The sequence below is a fragment of the Suncus etruscus genome, chromosome 18 (assembly GCF_024139225.1).
Source record: "Suncus etruscus isolate mSunEtr1 chromosome 18, mSunEtr1.pri.cur, whole genome shotgun sequence".
Classification (NCBI taxonomy): Eukaryota; Metazoa; Chordata; class Mammalia; order Eulipotyphla; family Soricidae; genus Suncus; species Suncus etruscus.
The window spans coordinates 24,143,715-24,162,818 of NC_064865.1; the positions used below are offsets into that span (position 1 = coordinate 24,143,715).

General features: G+C 37.3%; 1 protein-coding gene across 1 annotated transcript in view; it reads left to right on the top strand.

Moving 5' to 3' along the window:
- Window positions 1–19,104, top strand: part of SYNE1 (spectrin repeat containing nuclear envelope protein 1) — a 578,994-nt gene that overhangs the window by 211,975 nt on the left and 347,915 nt on the right. The window contains exons 40-44 of the mRNA XM_049765309.1: window positions 1,832–1,985; window positions 10,259–10,884; window positions 13,719–13,898; window positions 15,473–15,623; window positions 15,965–16,123. Coding sequence (XP_049621266.1) covers window positions 1,832–1,985; window positions 10,259–10,884; window positions 13,719–13,898; window positions 15,473–15,623; window positions 15,965–16,123 — 1,270 coding nt within the window. The remainder of the gene's footprint in view (window positions 1–1,831; window positions 1,986–10,258; window positions 10,885–13,718; window positions 13,899–15,472; window positions 15,624–15,964; window positions 16,124–19,104) is intronic.

Consider the following 19,104-nt stretch of genomic DNA (forward strand, 5'->3'; position numbering starts at 1 on the left):
TGTCATTTTGAGTAGAATGTGTCTTGGAGTTTGAAGAAAACCAATTTATTTATCATCTTAGTAATCAAAATTAGCTGCTCAAGAAATAGCATTTTGATAAATTTACTGAAATATTTTAGTTGACTGTTAGGGAAAATGATCAAATTAGTTGAACTATATTAGTGGCCATTTGTTTTAATCAAGCTAAATGTGTATAGTAAACATGCAATTATCAGACGGGTGTCGGGTGGGGAGGAGGGAGATTTGGGACATTAGTGATGGGAATGTTGCACTGGTGATGGGTGGTGTTCTTTACATGACTGAAACCCAAACACAATCATGTATGTAATAAAGTTGTTTAGATAAAAAAGCATGCAATTATAATGCTACTTCTCATAATGTGATTATTAATTAACTAGATAATTGACATTTGACATAAGCACATTACTATATAAAATATTTTTTGCCTTAAATAGATATTGATCATCCATGTGATAATGAATAAGGCATTTAAGCTTTATGGTTACTTTCTTGGTAAATATTGGGTTGCTATAATTATTAGTGGCCTCTTCTTTGTCCTGGGATAAAGAGTTCCATGCTCACTTCTGCGGAACATATCCTGGCAGGCTCGGGGGACCATACGGGATGCCGGGATTCAAACCACTGTCCTTCTGCATGCAAGGCAAACACTCTATCTCCATGTTATCTCTTCAACCTGTGGAACATATATTTGTTTTATTTTATTACTTATTTATTTATTCAACAAATTAATCAGGGCTTTTTGGGTATTTGCTGAGTATAAGGCACTGTATGAGGTTCTTGAGCTATAAAAATGAATAAAACTTGCCATCAAGTATGCAATAAATCAGTATAGGTAGAACAAGTAACCAGTGAGTAGTGAGCACAAAATATTATAAAAACTAAAGGAAGGTACATATGAATGATTCTGGGAAATTTCCATTGAAGGATTTGGTTCATGCTCTTTAAACACGACTACTGTATTTTTAAAATTGAGAAGAATATGCCCTCTGCCTATGACATCAAGAGAAATCAAGGAGTTTTAAAACAATACAAATGAAAAAAGGTTTATAAAATATAATTTATGTCTAAAAATCAATATAAATTTCATAAGGGACTGAAAGATTTATAAGTAATAATTTAGGTAGTAGCCCTAGTGATGAAAAACAATATTTGATTGGGGTTTAATTTCAAATTTCAGTTTTGAATTCTGACCCCAAACCACCTTATTATTAATTAGTATGACTCACTTATTACATAGCCATTAATTGATCCCAAAGCATATTCCAAGCACCTTTTCAGATATTACAGCAATGGCAATCATAAGGCAAGTAAACTGTCACTCACTGATGTGCAAGGGAAGGAGTGGGAAGTGGGAGAGGAGATGCATATGAACAAAGAAAGAGCAGGATTGTTTTTGTTATGTAAAGTGATATTTAGTAACCCCAGAGACATAGCATTACCTACTGCTTACAACAGGAAACTGTTCTTTTGTTTAAGTTTAGCCAAGATTGTTGTGGTGATGTTGAAATTCCTGTAACTCTGAAATGCTAAGAAGGCAAGGGGGACAAAAAGGGGTAGAGTGTAGGTGGTTGCTGAGGTCAGGCAATATATGAAGTGATTTAGACCAGATATAAGCAATGGAAATGAAGAGAAGAACCCAGAGTATGCCACAGCATGAAAAAGGAAGGGAAAGAGAAAGAGCGAGTTCTACCCTTTCCTGAGATGCAAAAAGAAAATGAGAAGCAGAAAACATCAAAAACTCTGAAAACATCCAAAAACAGCAAAACATCAAGAACTCCATATATGACATTTCATATCTTTCACTCTATAGGATTAATTTTCTTCAGTCTGTGGTTGCTGAACACCAGCAATTTGATGAACTGCTGCTTTCTTTCTCTGTCTGGATTAAATTGTTTCTCAGTGAATTACAAGCATCGTCTGAGATAAATATGATGGACCATCATTCAGCTCTTACTCGGCACAAGGTACATTGCATTTTGTTTTGCTTTGTGTTTTTGTCGGGGGCCACAAATGGAGGTACTAAACGGTTACTTCTGGCTTTGTGCTTAAAGGTCATTCCTGGAGCTGCTTGGGGGACTATGTGAAATGCTGGGAATCAAACCCATGCAAGGCCAATATCATATGCACTGTGCTATCACTACAGCCCTACATTGAAATCTTTAGCGATGAAAGAAATGTCTTCAGTAAGGAGAGCTCATGACACAGGAGCAAGCATTTAAAATAGAACTTTGGAAGTAATTTGATTTTAGTATTCACATAGAAATGGAATTATTAAGCATGTAGGTCTAAGCAATGTGTTAAAAAGCACATAGGCCCACTTCAAATAAAATAGGCAAACATGTTAAGACATGATATCTCCACAGTGTAGTAACTATTTTCTAGGGTAAAGAATGAAAATGTTCACTTTTAAGCAATCCACTATGCCTTGCTCCAATGCTAATAATACTGTATTATGAAACTTAATTTAATGATACTTTGTCTTCTGAAGATGATTGTTTAACTTGAAAATTATTTTAAAATCTCTAAAAACTAATAAAAGATTCATGTATTGTTTTGTTTTATTTTTGGGGCCATGCTGGGTGATTCTCAGGAGTTTCTCCAGGCTATTTCATTCAGAAATTGCCCCCTAGCTTGGGGGACCATATGGGACCCTGGGGATGGAATCCATGTCTGTCTTAGGTCAGCCGCATACAAGGCAAAATCCCCACCGCTGTGCTATTGCTCTGGCCCCAGCTTCATGTATTTTTTAATCATAATTGTATCTTCACATTTTAAAAATTATATTAGAGTATAAAGTTATTAAAGGTATTAAAATGGGGGCCCGGAGAAATAGCACAGCAGCGTTTGCCTTGCAAGCAGCTGATCCAGGACCAAAGGTGGTTGGTTCGAATCCCGGTGTCCCTTATGGTCCCCCGTGCCTGCCAGGAGCTATTTCTGAGCAGACAGCCAGGAGTAATCTCTGAGCACTGCTGGGTGTGACCCAAAAACCAAAAAAAAAAAAAAAAGATATTAAAATGGAAAATTTTCCTTATCTCTTTGAGTTCTTCTATGGTAGTTAAATAATCAAATTATTATATTAATAAGAAGAAAAAGCTAAAGTTCTGCATGCAGATGAAGAATACATAGAGGCCAAAATTCCAGTCAGTGAGGATAAACAAGGTACATATTCCAAGCTGAAGAAAAGACAAGAGGGGCTCACATGAGGAGGAGCAGGCACTGAGAGGAGAAAGTTTTGATGCTCTGCAATTTAATTTTTGCCTAAACTTGAAGATAGCTTTTTTTAAGGCTACTTAAACCAAAACTAATTTTGGGGAAAACTCTCAGGCTTTTGTTTTTCAATGTTGAGAGTGATAAATTCTTTTTTGTTCGTTTGCTTTTTGTTTTTGTACTACACCCAGGGTCACTCAGGTGTTACTCTTGATTCTGCACTCAGAGATCATGCCTATCAGGTTCAGCAGATCATATGGGTTGCTGGGGTTCAAACCTGAGTCTGTCCTGGATCAGTTGCATGCAAGGCAAATGCCCTATCCACTATGCTATTGCTCTGGCCCTAACAGTGACAAAGTCTTATGAGGGACTGAAGAGAAAGTACAGTGGATAGGGTGCTTTCCTTGCTTGTGGCCAACTCTACTTTGATCCTTGGAACCTTACATGATCCTCTGCACACATCAGGAGGAATTCCCTGAGCCCAGAGCCAGGAGTAAGCCTGAGCACAAAGGATTTGGCCCAAAAACCAAACTAAACAGAAAGTCTCACATTACTCTATATAGTCTTGATTAAACTCAGTTCTAAAAAGACATGCATAGTAATAAATTAATCAGAACCTCATGCAGATCTATTTTGCAAATCTTGGGGAGGTATTTGCTTCACAAATAGACTATAGAAGAAGCTCATAGCAGCATTTAAGATAAAATATTGAATATGTATTGCTGGGATTGGAGCCATAGTTACAATGAAGAGGAGATAGTTTTCTATTTGCAACTAGATAGAGTTGCAATGTCAAATTAATCAGAAGTTTTGAAAAATAATAATAGCTTAAAGGGTAGAGAATGAGTAGAGAGAATTTCTGAAGGAAATGGTCTAAGAATCCCCTTTGAATTTATCAAGGTGAGGGGTATCTCTAGCCACTGTGGTCAAGCCAAGGGTTGGTAAGAATTTCTTTCTGATAAGGAAAAAGCTGAGATTCTTGACAGTTTTCTGACAAATTTTAAGATAAGTTTAATGTAAGCTCGTCAAATTTTATCTACCTTTCTCACCCATTTACTGCCCATATCTTTTGAGAGAAGGCAGCCAGAACATACAATTTCAGTATCTTACTCACCACCTCTGAAGAAATGATCATGCTAATGTAGTACCACACTCCTTACCATCTTTCCTGCAATCTGCTACAATTCTCTGTATATATAGATATGTTAATGTATCATTGCATATATTATGCTGTAAGGCTCGGTAGTCCAGATGCTGCTCTGATGCGGAGAAATAAAAAGACAGTCACTCAGGAAAAGCTCAAGTGGGTTCTTTATTCTGGCCAGCCAGAACTGAACAGAGGCAAAGGGCCACTTGCTTTCTTTGTTCATTCTTATATACCATAAGAAGGGGAGGGGGAAGAGAGGGGTAGGGATGACTTTCTTATGAGGGTATGATATCCGCTAAGGTAATACGAGCTTCTTATAAGGGCATGACATCTTCTAAGGTAATACAAGCTCCTCTTTAGGACAAAAAAGGTTAGATACAAAAAGGCAGGTATAAGTGGGGGCCGGTGTAACTAGTTGTTGACTTCCCTTTTCAATCTCCACTTCTTGTAGTAAGGCTTCTAATCCTAGAAGCCATTGTTATAGGGGGCCTCCATCTTCACATTTAAAATTAACTATTGCAAGAGCCCGTTATACCTGTCTATTGATATTGCTAGCCCTGCTTCCCCCAGTGGCTAGGCCCACAACCCCTTATTCATAGTTTGGGTAAGAGGGTGTCATTCGGGGCCGGGTAGGTGGCGCTGGAGGTAAGGTGTCTGCCTTGCAAGCGCTAGCCAAGGAAGGACCGCGGTTCAATCCCCCGGCGTCCCATATGGTCCCCCCATGCCAGGGGTGATTTCTGAGCACATAGCCAGGAGTAACCCCTGAGCGTCAAACGGGTGTGGCCCAAAAACCAAAAAAAAAAAAAAAAAAAAAAAAAAAAAAAAAAAAAAAAAAGAGGGTGTCATTCTTGCTACTTGCTGTGCAGTTATGATTATTGCTGTAGGAACACCAGGACTGTCTGCTTTCTGTTCTGGTCCTATGAGCTGACTTAGCTGGATCTTCAGGGCTTTCTTCTTATTCAGACTGTGAGTTTCACCACGAAGATAAGGAGGTTTCTGCTTTGTTTTCTTCAATCCTTCAACTTAAAGGGCTGTTGGGGTAGAGAGAACAACAGAGCCCTAAACTTCAGTTGCCTTTCCTGCACTGGTTTAGACAGAGATGAAGAAATTTTATATCTAGTAATAATTTTCTTCCTCTTAACATTACCAAGGGAAGCATACTTTTTGTTCCTTTCCTTATACTACCCATCCTTATTAAATGTTAGGGTTGGTTTATTTTTGCTACCTGCTTCAACCTCTGGCATAATGTTATTTTTAATTGTCAACTTGGCTTATGAATTTCTGTGGCCTTTCTTTTCCCCATATTTCCCTGGTAGCTTTATCTGATGACCATTCTGCTTCATATTTCTCCTATAGATTTCATCACCCTAGAAGTCATTAAAGGGAACATGGTCGAAGATCAATTTTCTGTAGCTACTTCAGGCTGGCAAGGGACTGTAGTTTCAATTTCTAGATAGGGTGAAATCTCATTTTTTCCTAAATGAGCAGTTAACTGGTTTACTTCTGCAGTCTTAACACCTGAAAAGGATCAGATTAATTAGGTAAGGGAATATTACTTAACCCAAGCAGGCCCTGGAGCAGTAAATGGAACAACTTGAATGGCACAGCTGTCCTTATTACTTGTAATGATAGCACAAATTAAACACCAGTAATTAAAGCATCATAGTATTATTAATAAACACAGTTTTGAGTTACTTTAGTCAGACCAATGCTTATATTTGCAATTTATGATCTGGTCTAGTACAACTAGTAAGAACATTTTTACATAAGTTACTTCAAAGAAGTGGGTTTTAAGTTAGGCCCACTAGAATTTTATTAGCTACAAAAATAGTTTTTCTCTTTACCTTTTCTTTGTACCTTGCCAGATATTTGAATAACTTTTGGCTTTTTCCTTTTGCACAATATACACAGCATTGTTGGAGAAATCTCCATCTGGGGCACCCCCACTACTTACAGAGCTTTTCTGAGGATAGGTTGTAGACACAGTAGGTTTATCATGTCAAAGTCACTCAGATTTGGCTGATGAGTTGGTCAGTTCAGTGTGATAATCTTGAATGGCTGTGGGCATCTTACCCACTTGCAGGAACTTCCAGAGGGGGCCTGTCTGTTCCACTTCTCTTCAGACTTGAAAGAGACTGACCTTGAATCCTCTTCTCTTGAGACTGAGGGTGGAGGATGAGAGTAGGTCCCACAGATTGTGGTCAGTTAGTACTGCTCCAAAATCTTCTAGGAAATCTTCAATTTCCTTACTCAGGCCATTCATCTCAGTATCTTTCTGGTCTTTACAGCCAAATGCTTAAGGGTGCCTGCTTGTCACACCACCTCAACTCTAATTATTCCTCTGAAAGAGGGCTTTGGGGTCCCCTCACTAATTTTAGGATTTTCTGTCTGCATGGGGATCACTCCTCATGCAGAGAGGAAAGTCGTCTGCTTGTATCTTGTGCAAAGCAACATGATGCCGTGACATAAAATGGTACTGAAAGGTTCTAGGAAAAGAGAAAAGGCAAATATTACTTAACCATATAGAAAATAGAAGCTTACTTAGTCTTCTGGCCTCAGTTCATAGGCAGAAGGCACTAGCAATTTACTTTACACAAATTAATTCTGAAAACCAGGAAGAATGCTCACTACTTCTGGCACATTTAGACTTTTAAAGAATTTATAATTAACAATCACCAATTTTCAAAAACTTTTAAACTGAACCTTAATGATTCTTTTAAATTCTTGACTATTTTTCTTAAAAATAGCTTTTATTATTATTTTTAGATGTTCATAAGATTTCTTATTACCCCATTCTTCACTATAACATGCTTAAAAACATTTACACTTCTTTTATGTTAACCTAAAGGCATATCAATACTAATCATTTAGTTTGATTATACAGATTTTTCCTAGTACACATTTTTAAATTTTTTTGCACATTCTTAAACTTTCTGTATTCAGCCACTTTTCTTTCTGAATGCAAGGCAAACGCCCTACCTTCATGCTATTTTTCCGGCTCCTTCTTTTCTTCTTCTTTTTTTTTAACTTCTCCACTCATCCTTTGGGAGTGGTTTTGCTGCTAAAAACTGCCACGTGCACCAAACTCAGACTAGAACTTAGCATTAGGGCCCTAGGAACAGAGCTTTAAATTGTCTGCTGCCAATTTGGAATTACTTTGCTGAATATTTTTGCACCTAGCAGGACCAGATTTTATTGATTCCTTTTTCTATAGGTATCCATAACCTAATACCATCAAGATTTTCACATTAAAGCTACCTTAAAATCCACCATTAAGTTTGGTGGGATAAATTCAACATGGAATTGAGATACTGTAACAATAACATGCATTCAAAAAATTAACAATATTGTTTAAAAAGGCCAACCACAATAATTTGCAACACTTTTTACCCAATTGTTCATTTTAAGAAACCTTTAAGTTAGAAATTTAAATGCTTAAAAAATGTTTTTCTTTCTTTCTGACTTCCAAACCATTAAATAAATTCTTCTTTGATATGTAAAGGACCCACTGGAATTACTTTGCCTACACCCACATTTTCCAGCCAGGTGAGTCTGGGAGGACAATAGCCAATGCCCTGGGGCTGGGTAAATTCCTTTTTTTTTTTTTTTCAGATAAACTCCAAGCTGGGGAGTTAAAAAAATAAAAAAGTACCCTTTTTTTTCCTTCAGCCTAAAAGCGGTCAGTAAGCCCCATTTCTTTCTGGCCTTAACACATGGCAGGAAAGTTGGGTGATTGCAAAGTCCAGAAATTCTCCAGGGAAAATAACCTCTGCCATGTCCCTAGAATAACAAAGCCGGTTTAACACACAATTTTTCTGGCCTAAGGAGAGGTAGCATATTTTTTTTTCTTAGAGTTTCACTCCATGTTTAAATCAGACAAAGAAAACACAGAACACAGAACCACAGACAAAGATCTCCAATTAAAAGAAATAGGGTTCACCACGGCAGCTCAGGAACGTCTTCCTGCTGCGGCAAAATAAAGCTCCTGGGGAACCTCCAGGGTCGTGACCTATAGTTTTTGAACCCGTCAGTTCACTACCACCTGGAATCCATGTCTTGTGGAGACTCTCAGGTCCTCGGTCACCCTACCATTTCCCTATTTCTATTTCCAACATACATCAAATAAAAGAAATAGGGTTCACCATGGCAGTTCACTACCACTCGGAATCCATGTCGAGTGGTGACTTTCAAGCCCTCAAACTATCATTTCCCTATTTTTATTTCCAACACACATCAAATCACGACCAACACAAGACACACTATTTTCAACACACATTAAATCATGATCAACAACACAAGACACACTGCTTAGAGCCCACCAAGTCGTCGATTCACCGCTCCGGGCATATCAAGGATTCCTGGGTGGCTCACCAAAAATGTAAGGCTCAGTAGTCCAGATGCTGCTCCAACACAGAGAAATGAAGAGACAGTCACTCGAGCAAAAGCTCAAGTGGGTTCTTTATTCTGGCTGGCCAGGGTCCAATGCTCTTTCAGAACTGAACAGAGGCAAAGGGCCACGTGGCTTTCTTTGTTCATCCTTATATACCATAAGAAGGGGGGGGGGGGAGAGAGGAGTAGGGATGGTTTCCTGATAAGGGCATGACATCCGCTAAGGTAATACGAGCTCCTCTTTAGGACAAAAAGGGTTAGATACAAAAAGGCAAGTATAAGTGGGGGCTGGTGTAACTACTTGTTGACTTCCCTTTTCAATGCTTATATGTTTGCATGTGTATATACATATGCGTTTGTATTTCATGTATAAATATGGTAAAATTTGTGTTATGTATGCACATGTACTCACATATATTCCTATATATGCATACTTTGCTTTATACTTGTATGTACAGTTAAAAAGAAATTTGAATGATTTAAGAATATATACATGTACTGGGGCTTGAGCGACAGTACAGTGGATAGGGTATTTGCCTTGTTTGCAGCCAACCCAGACTTGGTCCACAGCATCCCACATGGTCCCTTGAGCCTGCCAGAAGTAATTCCTGAGTGCAGAATCAGGATATGGGCCCCAAATAGTATGCATATAAATACATAGATGTTTATATTATCAGTAAATATATCTAATTTGCATCTGCATCATGTGGTTTTATGCATGTGCATTCATATAATATATATGCATGTTTTAATCTGTGTATGTGTGGGTATAGTTAAAATTAATTTGAATCATTTAAATGATATATGGATATATATAAAAATGTATACATATATTAGATAAAATTTCTTCTATTTTTTTTATTTGGGCCACACCCAACAGTACTCAAATATCACTCCTGGCAGGCTCACTGAAACATATAAGGTGCCAGCATGCAAACACAGGTCTCTGTGTGTAAGGCAAGTGCCTTATCTGCTGGATTATCTCACTGTCCCCCAAACCTTTACTATTTTTCCCCCCAAAGAAATTCTTTGCCTGGACTGAATCAATCCTAAATAAGAGTTGTCTTTTATCTGAAATACATAAATGAGGCAAACAAGAGACTTTAAGATCATTCAGAGTGTTTGGGGGGATTTTTGTTTTTTGTTTTGGGGATACACCCATCGGCACTCAGGGGGCTGGCTTTGTGCTCAGGAATTACTCCTGGCAGGTTCAGGGGACCATATAGGATGTCGGGAATCAAAATGCCTTACCGGCCTTGAGACTATTTCTTAAAAATTCACTGTAGTTGCCCTTTCTTTTCTTTTGAAGTTGCCCTTTTATTCATTTTCTTTTTTCATTTGTTATTGTTTTTATTTGTTTGTTTTGGGGTGACACCGGGCTGCCTGCAAGACAAATGCTCTCCCCTCTGTAGCTACTCTATAAACAAAATACTTCACCCTCCACAACATTCCAACTACGCCGGACTTCACAGCTACCATCCTCTCTTTTTCCAGGACCATGCAGCTGAGGTGGAGAGCAAAAAGGGAGACCTGCAGAGGTTGCAGGCTCACTTGGCCAAGCTGAGTGCCCTGGGACGGGCCCAGGATCTCCACTTGCTGCAGGGCAAGGCCGAAGACTGTTTCCAGCTCTTTGAAGATGCCAGCCAGGTGGTGCAGAGGCGGCAGCGTGCCCTGAAGCAGCTGGCCGAGTTCCTGCACAGCCAGTCCTCCCTGGCAGGGCTTCTGCAGCGGCTGAGGCAGACGGTGGAAACCACTCACAGGATGAACCGGGCACAGTCGGCCTTGTTGCAGAAGGACTTTGACGAGGCAGTTCGGGAGGTGAAGGCCTTGGAGTCGGTTGCTATCGGAATGGACAGCATGCTCACCAAAGCCCAATTCCATCTGAAAAGTGGTGCTGAGCCCAGGACCTCCTGCAGAATGGCTGCAGATCGGCTCAGTCAGGAGCTCGAGAGCATTCAGAACCTGCTGGGGACCAAGCAGAGCGAGGCTGATGCCCTGGCTGCCTTGAAAAGAACTTTCCAGCGCCAGGGAGAGGAACTGCTGAAAAGCCTCGAGGACATCGAAGAAAGGGCCGATCAAGAACAGCTGAAGCAACCCACCCGCCAAGCTCTCCAGCAGAGGTGACGGAAAAGGGCTTCACGCGGGGACACACATACATTTATTTGTGTGTTTGCTTAGTGCTTGATGTGTCTGTTTCGTTCGTTCCCTGATTCCTTCAATTAAGTTCTTGACTTAATTAAAGTCAATTAATAGTCACATTACTTAGCAGTTTCTCCTACACTCTTTGGAAGTTAGGACGAGGAAGAAAAGTCAGTACATGTGCTTGGAGCAAAAGCTTTACACAGAGTAGATCCAGTTCTGTCCTCAGGACCACGTGATCACCCCAGTTCCACTGGGAGGATAACCCATGAGCACTCTACCAGGAGTAGTCCTCGAATATTATGGCTATGGCTCAAAAACAAGGACATTAAAAATTAAAGACTTTGAGGACCAAATGAATGTGACTAACCACTAAAAAGCGCTAACCTGTTGTTGCATTGCTGTGAGGATTTCCCTGCCATCTCTGTAAGAGGCAAGGGAGACTGTAGATCAAATGAAGGGTTTTGTGTGTGTGTGTGTGTGTGTGTGTGTGTGTGTGTGTGTGTGTGTGTGTGGTTTTTGTATGTTTTTTGTTTTTTACTGGTTAGACATGGTTTCTTCTGGAGTAGAAATCAAAGTAAAGGAGGGATAATTGAGGTAGATTTGTAGTTCTGACCGTAACAATTAGAGGGGGTTCACTCAGAAGGCTGCTTGATATGAGAGAGAGAGAGAAAGAGAGAGAGAGAGAGAGAGATGCAAAAATGCAGAGATGGAGGGAAAAGAGGAAGAGAGAAAATTTTATCTTGTAGGGAGGAAAGGGAAGGATGCTTTTAAAGCCCAGTAACATTGGAAATTGCCCATCAATATGGACCACATGATTCTATTCAAGCATTTTTGTCTTTTCTTTTCTTAGAAGTGTAAAGAAGTGGGAGAAGTAGGACTGAGAAAATGCACCCCTTCCTTCCCCTGAGCACCTCCCCTGAACTACAAGGTGCAGCTTCTAGCACTGCCCCCTCCCATTGCCAGAAAATAAAAAGGCAAAAACTGGGTTTTTGCCAGATGGATTTATTTTCCAGGAAACTAACAAGTCAAGGGCATTTTTGTGCAGTGCATTTGATGAGGTTATTTTTGTAGATGCATTTGAAGAGGGTATTTTCCTAGCCTGTGTACGGTAGCCTGATTTTTCAATTTCATTTTCTTTGTAGTAGAAGTCCCCCTAGTATGTGTTTGGACTCACCTTCTTTCCCATCTTTTCAGGAAACACAAAGAAGAAGTAGGGAAAATGCAGTCACAGGTCTATAATAAATAGGATTATGTCAACTTTGCCAAGATCATTGAGATTTGCTTCCTTAAAATCATAATCAAAACACTAAGGATTTTAGTTAGATGACTGGCTTCATTGCCTCCTTCTGGATATAAAAGGATCCAACCAGGTTAACAAAGAAAAACCAAGAGAAGGAAAAACAGCCTCCAGGGAAGACAGACAGTGAAATAAGCCAAATAACTCAAAAGACTAATTCAGGAAATTAGCATTTGGCAGGGACTTTAAAACAGCTGGAGATACAGAATTACCTGTATTCTTTGTAACATATTCTTACACTGAACAAATTGCACAGAGATCATGGTCATTTCACTGTGTGCCTTGGGAAAATCACCTCTCTTCTCCTAAAGTGGGGATATTCTGCCTATTGCTAGCAGCTCTGTTGGAAACAAAATGGAATAATTCATGTATGCTCATTTTATAAACTATTCTGCATGATACTAGCCTGCAAGAATGAGAATCTCTGATGCCTCTTTTGGCAAATGCTCAATAAGTAATATATTAGAAATGAGAAATGAACCATTTCAAAGGGTAATCTTTTCAGTCATCTCAGTAATTTGATGAGAAATAATACAAAAAAGCAGGTGGAAATAAATATCATTTCATTCATATGTGAATTAAAGAGAAAATAAAGAAAAAAAATTAAAATAAGTAAACCTAAATTAAAATAAAATAAACTCTTGGACTATAATAGGTTGTAGTAGAAGTGACCAAAAGGGAAGGGGAGATAAAATTTGGTAAATCAGGACAAAGCGGCTCAATCTTATGGTGAAGATGGAATCAGACTTTTGGGGTTGAATTTAATGTAGTATGCTACTTTTTAATGATACATGATTGAAGCATATATAGTGCTATGATACAGTATTATTTTTATTTAGAACGGAAGTTTGTAAGGTTGAAGATAAACTATGGCACTTTCTAGCCAGACATCTTTTCTCTCATATATAGAGCTGGTCTAGTTGTATTTAGGGAAATAGGTATATGCATCAAGTTAGAAAGCTCTTAATATTTTTTACATTTTGTGCATTAAATTTACACTTTACTCTATCATTTTTCATGCATAGGTTTTTTCCACTCTTATATTTATGTTGCTAAAGACCTAGATTTCATAGGAAAAGAAATTTATTATAGAACTTAGAGAAACTATTTTTATTTTGAATGAAACTAATTCTTCTTATTAATTAATGCTATTTTACATGATTTATTCCTCATGGCTCATGATCATTGCTTGCAATAATTTTGGATAATAAGTACCCACCTACTTTACCTAAATTCAGTGTAAGTCTTCAAACTGTGAAGCCATCAAAATAAAATAGCAAAATACTACAGTAGAGTCCTAAGAAAAAGTTTATATAATGAGAATGACTCTAGAGGTTTTCTTAAAAGCAATCTAAGTTTTGCAAAGTTTGCTTTGAAAGGGTCTATATTCATTGATATATTCATTCATTAATATGCTCTCAATTTATCTTTCTGTCACTACTTATGATTTTCCAAGAAACAACATTAGTTCACTCTCTTTAGTTCTTAAATGGAAAATAACTTTATAATTCACAGGTTGAGAGTCTTTAATCAGCTGGAAGATGAATTGAATTCTCATGAACATGAATTGTGCTGGCTGAAAGACAAAGCTAAGCAAATTGCCCAGAAAGATGTGACTTTTGCTCCTGAAGTTGATAGGGAGATAAACCGCTTACAGGTCATGTGGGATGATACCATAAAACTCATTCATGAAAAGTAAGTAAATAATGTTTCTTTTAATTTTGTTCATTTAGAAGTATTGAGTTATTGTTATTAATTTGTGTTGGAGTGGTAAAGAATTGAATGTCTTTTGTGATTTTAGATATTCGGCATCTCTTTAATGATATTAAAACTAGTCCCACAGAGTGTGTGAGGAAATTTGTCTTAAGATCATTGTTTTATAGCTAAACAATTAGCACAGCGGGCTGTTTTTGTTTTTGTTTTGTGTTTTGCTTTTTTTTTTATTATGATGTTTTGTTAAACATAAAGACCTGTAAAACAGGGTCCCTACCAGTGCACAACTGGTAGTCACTTACCTGGCACACAACAACCTGGATTTAAAGCCTGGCCCCTGATGTGGTTCCCTGGACCTACCAGGAGTGATCCCTGAGTGCAAAGCCAGAGGTTACCTTATGGTCCAGAAACAAAGGCCAGTAAATAAAACAATGTACTCAGAAATTGTGCTCGCTTCGGCAGCACTATACTAAAATTGGAAGATACATTGACTATCAATACATGCTTCTCATCAATACAATGAAAAACTTTCAATAAAATTTAGGTTTTTAAATATCAGTTACAAACATTAATCAATGTTCTTAAAACATTCTCCTAAAGCATTATTTGTTAGAAGTTGCATTTGTTGGATATTGTATAATAATGTACCAGAATTATCATTCACTTTAATTTTTTATCAGATTACAAATATGGCTATAAAAAGTATTGCCATACCCACATCTTAGTGAACTTACCTTTTGTAAGGGAAAAATTCTACAAGTACTAGGGAATAGTCAAGGAATTACACTCTTAAGAACATAAATCATTTTTATATATTTATAATTTTCAAAGAATTTATATTCAATGAGAAAAAATACTGTCTCTTAATCACTAAGCAAAAAAAAAAGCAAACTTTTTCTTGTTTGGTTTTCACTTTGGTTGAGGGAAGAAAATGAATCCAGCAATTGTCAGGTCTTCCTCCTGACTCTCTGCTCAGGGATCATTCTTGGCAGTATTTGGTGACCCCATATATAGTGATGAGGATCGAATTGGGATGGGCCACACTCAATTCAAAAGCCTCAACCCCTGTATTATATTTCTGGTCACTTGATTTAGTTTAGTTTTCTAAAAACAAATTAATTATTATAGAAATTAGTATATCATATTCATATGCTATATATCATATGATATTCATATATCATATTAACATACACATGAATTAATTAATACACCACACACATTTATTAAGTTTTGAAAAACATAAGTTTATTAAAAACATAAGTTTGGCAAAATCTCTAATTATTAATTGCCAATAACATCTAAGGAATCATTATTTATCATTGCAGTCCTTGATTGTTTAAGAAGCTGAGTACTTTCTTTATTCATTAACAGTTGGCATAAGAGTTTCATTGAATTGACTAGCATGCCTTTGATCTCAGTGGTTAAAAAATATTATTTTTGTCTTACTTCCAGCATCTGTCTGAATATATTATAGACTTTACATCTGGTACAATCATTGAGAATACTTTCCTTTCCTAATCCATGCAGTAAATACTGAATGTTCTTTCTTGTGACAGCCAGGGTCAATGCTGTGGGCTTATTGACTTAATGAGAGAATATCAAAATTTCAAGTCATCAGTATTAAAAGTTCTAGAAAACGCCAGCAGTGTGATTTCCTTCAGAACTACAATAAAAGATCAGGAAGATCTTAAATGGACTTTATCCAAGGTAATAATTCAAATATATTTATTTTTGTAGAATACTTTACCAGATATGTTTTAACTTATAATACATTCTCTATAGGGCTTTAATTCATACATTTAAGTTGAAATCATTGATTTAGATAATATTGACATATTAAAGAATATTGACATCTCAGAATTCTATTATTAAAATGTTATATACAATCATATAGTTCATATAGCTTCTGCTACTTATATTACTAATGATTAGTACTTATAAATATATGTAGCTTGAATTAAATTTCTTAGAAACAAATGGTTTTTAGTTTTTGTCTGAATGCTAATTGCCTTATTAATCAAGGCAACATTGATGATTTATGCCCACAGCATGAAACTGCCAGGAATGAAATGTATAATGAACAAAAAGAGTTGGATAACTTTACCAGAAAAGGGAAACAGTTGTTATCTGAGCTGAAAAAAATTCACAGTAGTGATTTCATCTTGGTGAAAGCAGACATGGAAAGCACTGTGGACAGATGGTTGGATGTAAGACATTTTTCACTTTATCTTGCATTTTGTGTCTGAGCATTGTTTTTCATAATAAATTATTTAATCAAATCAATATGTGATGCACAACTAAAAAGTTGTTCGTGATTGTGTTTCAGTTACACTATGTTCAACACCCTTCACCAGTGCACATTTCCTAACAGTGTCCCCAGTTTCCCTCCTGTTCTCCCCCCCACCCTCTCCCCTGACTTGCCTCTGAAGCAGAAATTTTTTCTTTTCTCTATCTCTTTTTGTTTCTCTCTATTCTTCTTAGACACTATGCTTTGCAATATTGTAACTGAAGGGGTATCATGCATATCACTTGATCTTCTTTCATTGATTCCTGAGCACAGAAGTAGGAGTAATCCCAGACCAAAGAAGTATGTCCCAATCCCTCACCCTCCAAAACAATCAAAAATTATTCACAGCTTTTCTAAAGTTTCATTTAATAACAACAATCATAAATTGAAATAAAAGCTACTTTTCTATGAAAATCTGAAATTATGGACATAAATTAAGTAATTTATGCAATCCTTTAGAATATTAAATCAAAATATAATTTAAAGTAAATAAATAAGAGTAATTTTGGTGAGGAGAAAAAATATAGTTGTTCTCAGAGCTTACACACATCTCAGTGTTCAGACATCACTCTCCACTGTGCTCAGGGGGCCATATGCAGTACTGATAATTAAACTGGGGTTGACTGTGTGTAAGGCAGCCCCTTACATTATTAACCCCAATTAATAACCCCAATAATATCTCTCAACCCAGGAGTATATTTTTAAATTGAAAAACATTAGACTTACTATTGAGGTTTAGTTCTTGCTTGTGATTTACTGTCTTTTTTATCACAAATCAATTCACTTAATCATTTTTCAACTCTCCAATTCATTCATACATATTTTGTATCTTTCTGCAAAAAGATTGTCAATATCTAATTCAAAAGTTTTGCCTTTAAACAGGTCCCTATTTTTAAGCCTAATACTAAAGGAAAATGTTAACATTTGTCTACTCTTGATAAAACTTTTGCAGAAAATTGTACATGCTTCCATTTCTAACTTAAATACACAAAGTTGTTGAACTTCAATGCATTCAGTATTTCCATAATAAGTCTAAATTTAGTTGATACTCCCATGTTTGTTGCTGTTTTGATGCCACACCAAACAATGCAGCAATAGTCAGGGCTTATGTCTGGCTCTGTGTTCAATGATCACTCTTGGCGAAGTTCAAGTTACCTTATGTAGGCTGGAGATCAAACCTGGGTCAGCCACATGGAAAACCCTGCCCATTTTACTATCCCACTGGCTCCTTGTGTTCTCTTTTTTTTAAAATATATTTTTATTTAAACACCTTGATTACATAAATGATTGTGTTGTTTGGGTTTTAGTCATGTAAAGAACACCACCCATCACCAGTGCAACATTCCCATCACCAATGTCCCAAGTCTCCCTGCTCCCCAACCAACCCCTGACTGTACTCTAAATAGGCTTTCTATTTTCTTCATACATTCTCATTATTAGGATAGTTTGAAATGTAGTTATTTCTCTAACAAAACTCATCCCTGTTTGTGGTGAGCTTCATGAGGTGAGCTGTAACTTTCAGCCCTTCTCTCTTTTGTGCCTGAAAATTATTATTGCAAGAATGTCTTTCATTTTTCTTAAAACCCATAGATGAGTGAGACCATTCTGCATTTTTCTCTCTCTGACTTATTTCACTCAGCATAATAGATTCCATGTACATCCATGTATAGGAAAATTTCATGACTTTATCTCTCCTGACAGCTGTGTAATATTCCATTGTGTATATGTGCCACAGTTTCTTTAGCCATTCATCTGTTGAAGGGTATCTTGGTGGTTTCCAGAGTCTTGCTATGATAAATAGTGCTGCAATGAATATAGGTGTAAGGAAGGGGTTTTTGTATTGTATTTTTGTGTTCCTAGGGTATATTCCTAGGAGTGGGATAGCTGGATCATATGGGAGCTTGATTTCCAGTTTTTGGAGGAATCTCCATATTGCTTTCCATAAAAGTTGAACTAGACGGCATTCCCACCAGCAGTGGATAAGAGTTCCTTTCTCTCCACATCCCCACCAGCACTGTTTGTTCTCATTCTTTGTGATGTGTGCCAATCTCTGTGGTGTGAGGCAGTACCTCATAGTTGTTTTGATTTGCATCTCCCTGATGATTAGTGATGTGGAGCATTTTTTCATGTGACTTTTGGCCATTTGTATTTCTTCTTTGTCAAAGTGTCTGTCCATTTCTTCTCCCCATTTTTTGATGGGATTAGATGTTTTTTTCTTGTAAATTTCTGTCAGTGACTTGTATATTTTTGAGATTAGCCCTTTATCTGATGGGGGTTGGGTGAATAGTTTCTCCCACTCAGTGGGTGGCTCTTGTATCCTGGGCGCTATTTCCTTTAAGGAGCAGAAGCTTTTCAGCTTAATATATTCCCATCTGTCAATCCCTCTAAAGGTACCCATGACATTCTTCAAAGAAGTGGATCAGGTACTTTTGAAATTCATTTGGAGCAATAAACACCCTAGAATAGCTAAAGCAATCATTGGGAAAAAGAATATGGGAGGAATTACTTTCCCCAACTTTAAACTTTACTACAAAGTGTTAGTTATCAAAACAGCATGGTATTGGAATAAAGACAGGACCTCAGATCAGTGGAATAGGCTTGAATACTCTGAGAATGTTCCCCAGACATACAATCACCTAATTTTTGATAAAGGAGCAAGAAATCCTAAATGGAGCAAAGAAAGCCTCTTCAACAAGTGGTGTTGGCATAACTGGCTAGCCACTTACAAAAAATTGAACTTAGACCCCCAGTTAACCTCATGTACGAAGGTAAAATCCAAATGGATTAAAGACTCTAAACTATAAGATATATAGAACAACATGTAGGCAAAATACTCAGGACATTGAGACTACAGGCATCTCATTGTGTTCTCTTTTGTTAGCTCAGGATTATGAATAAGTG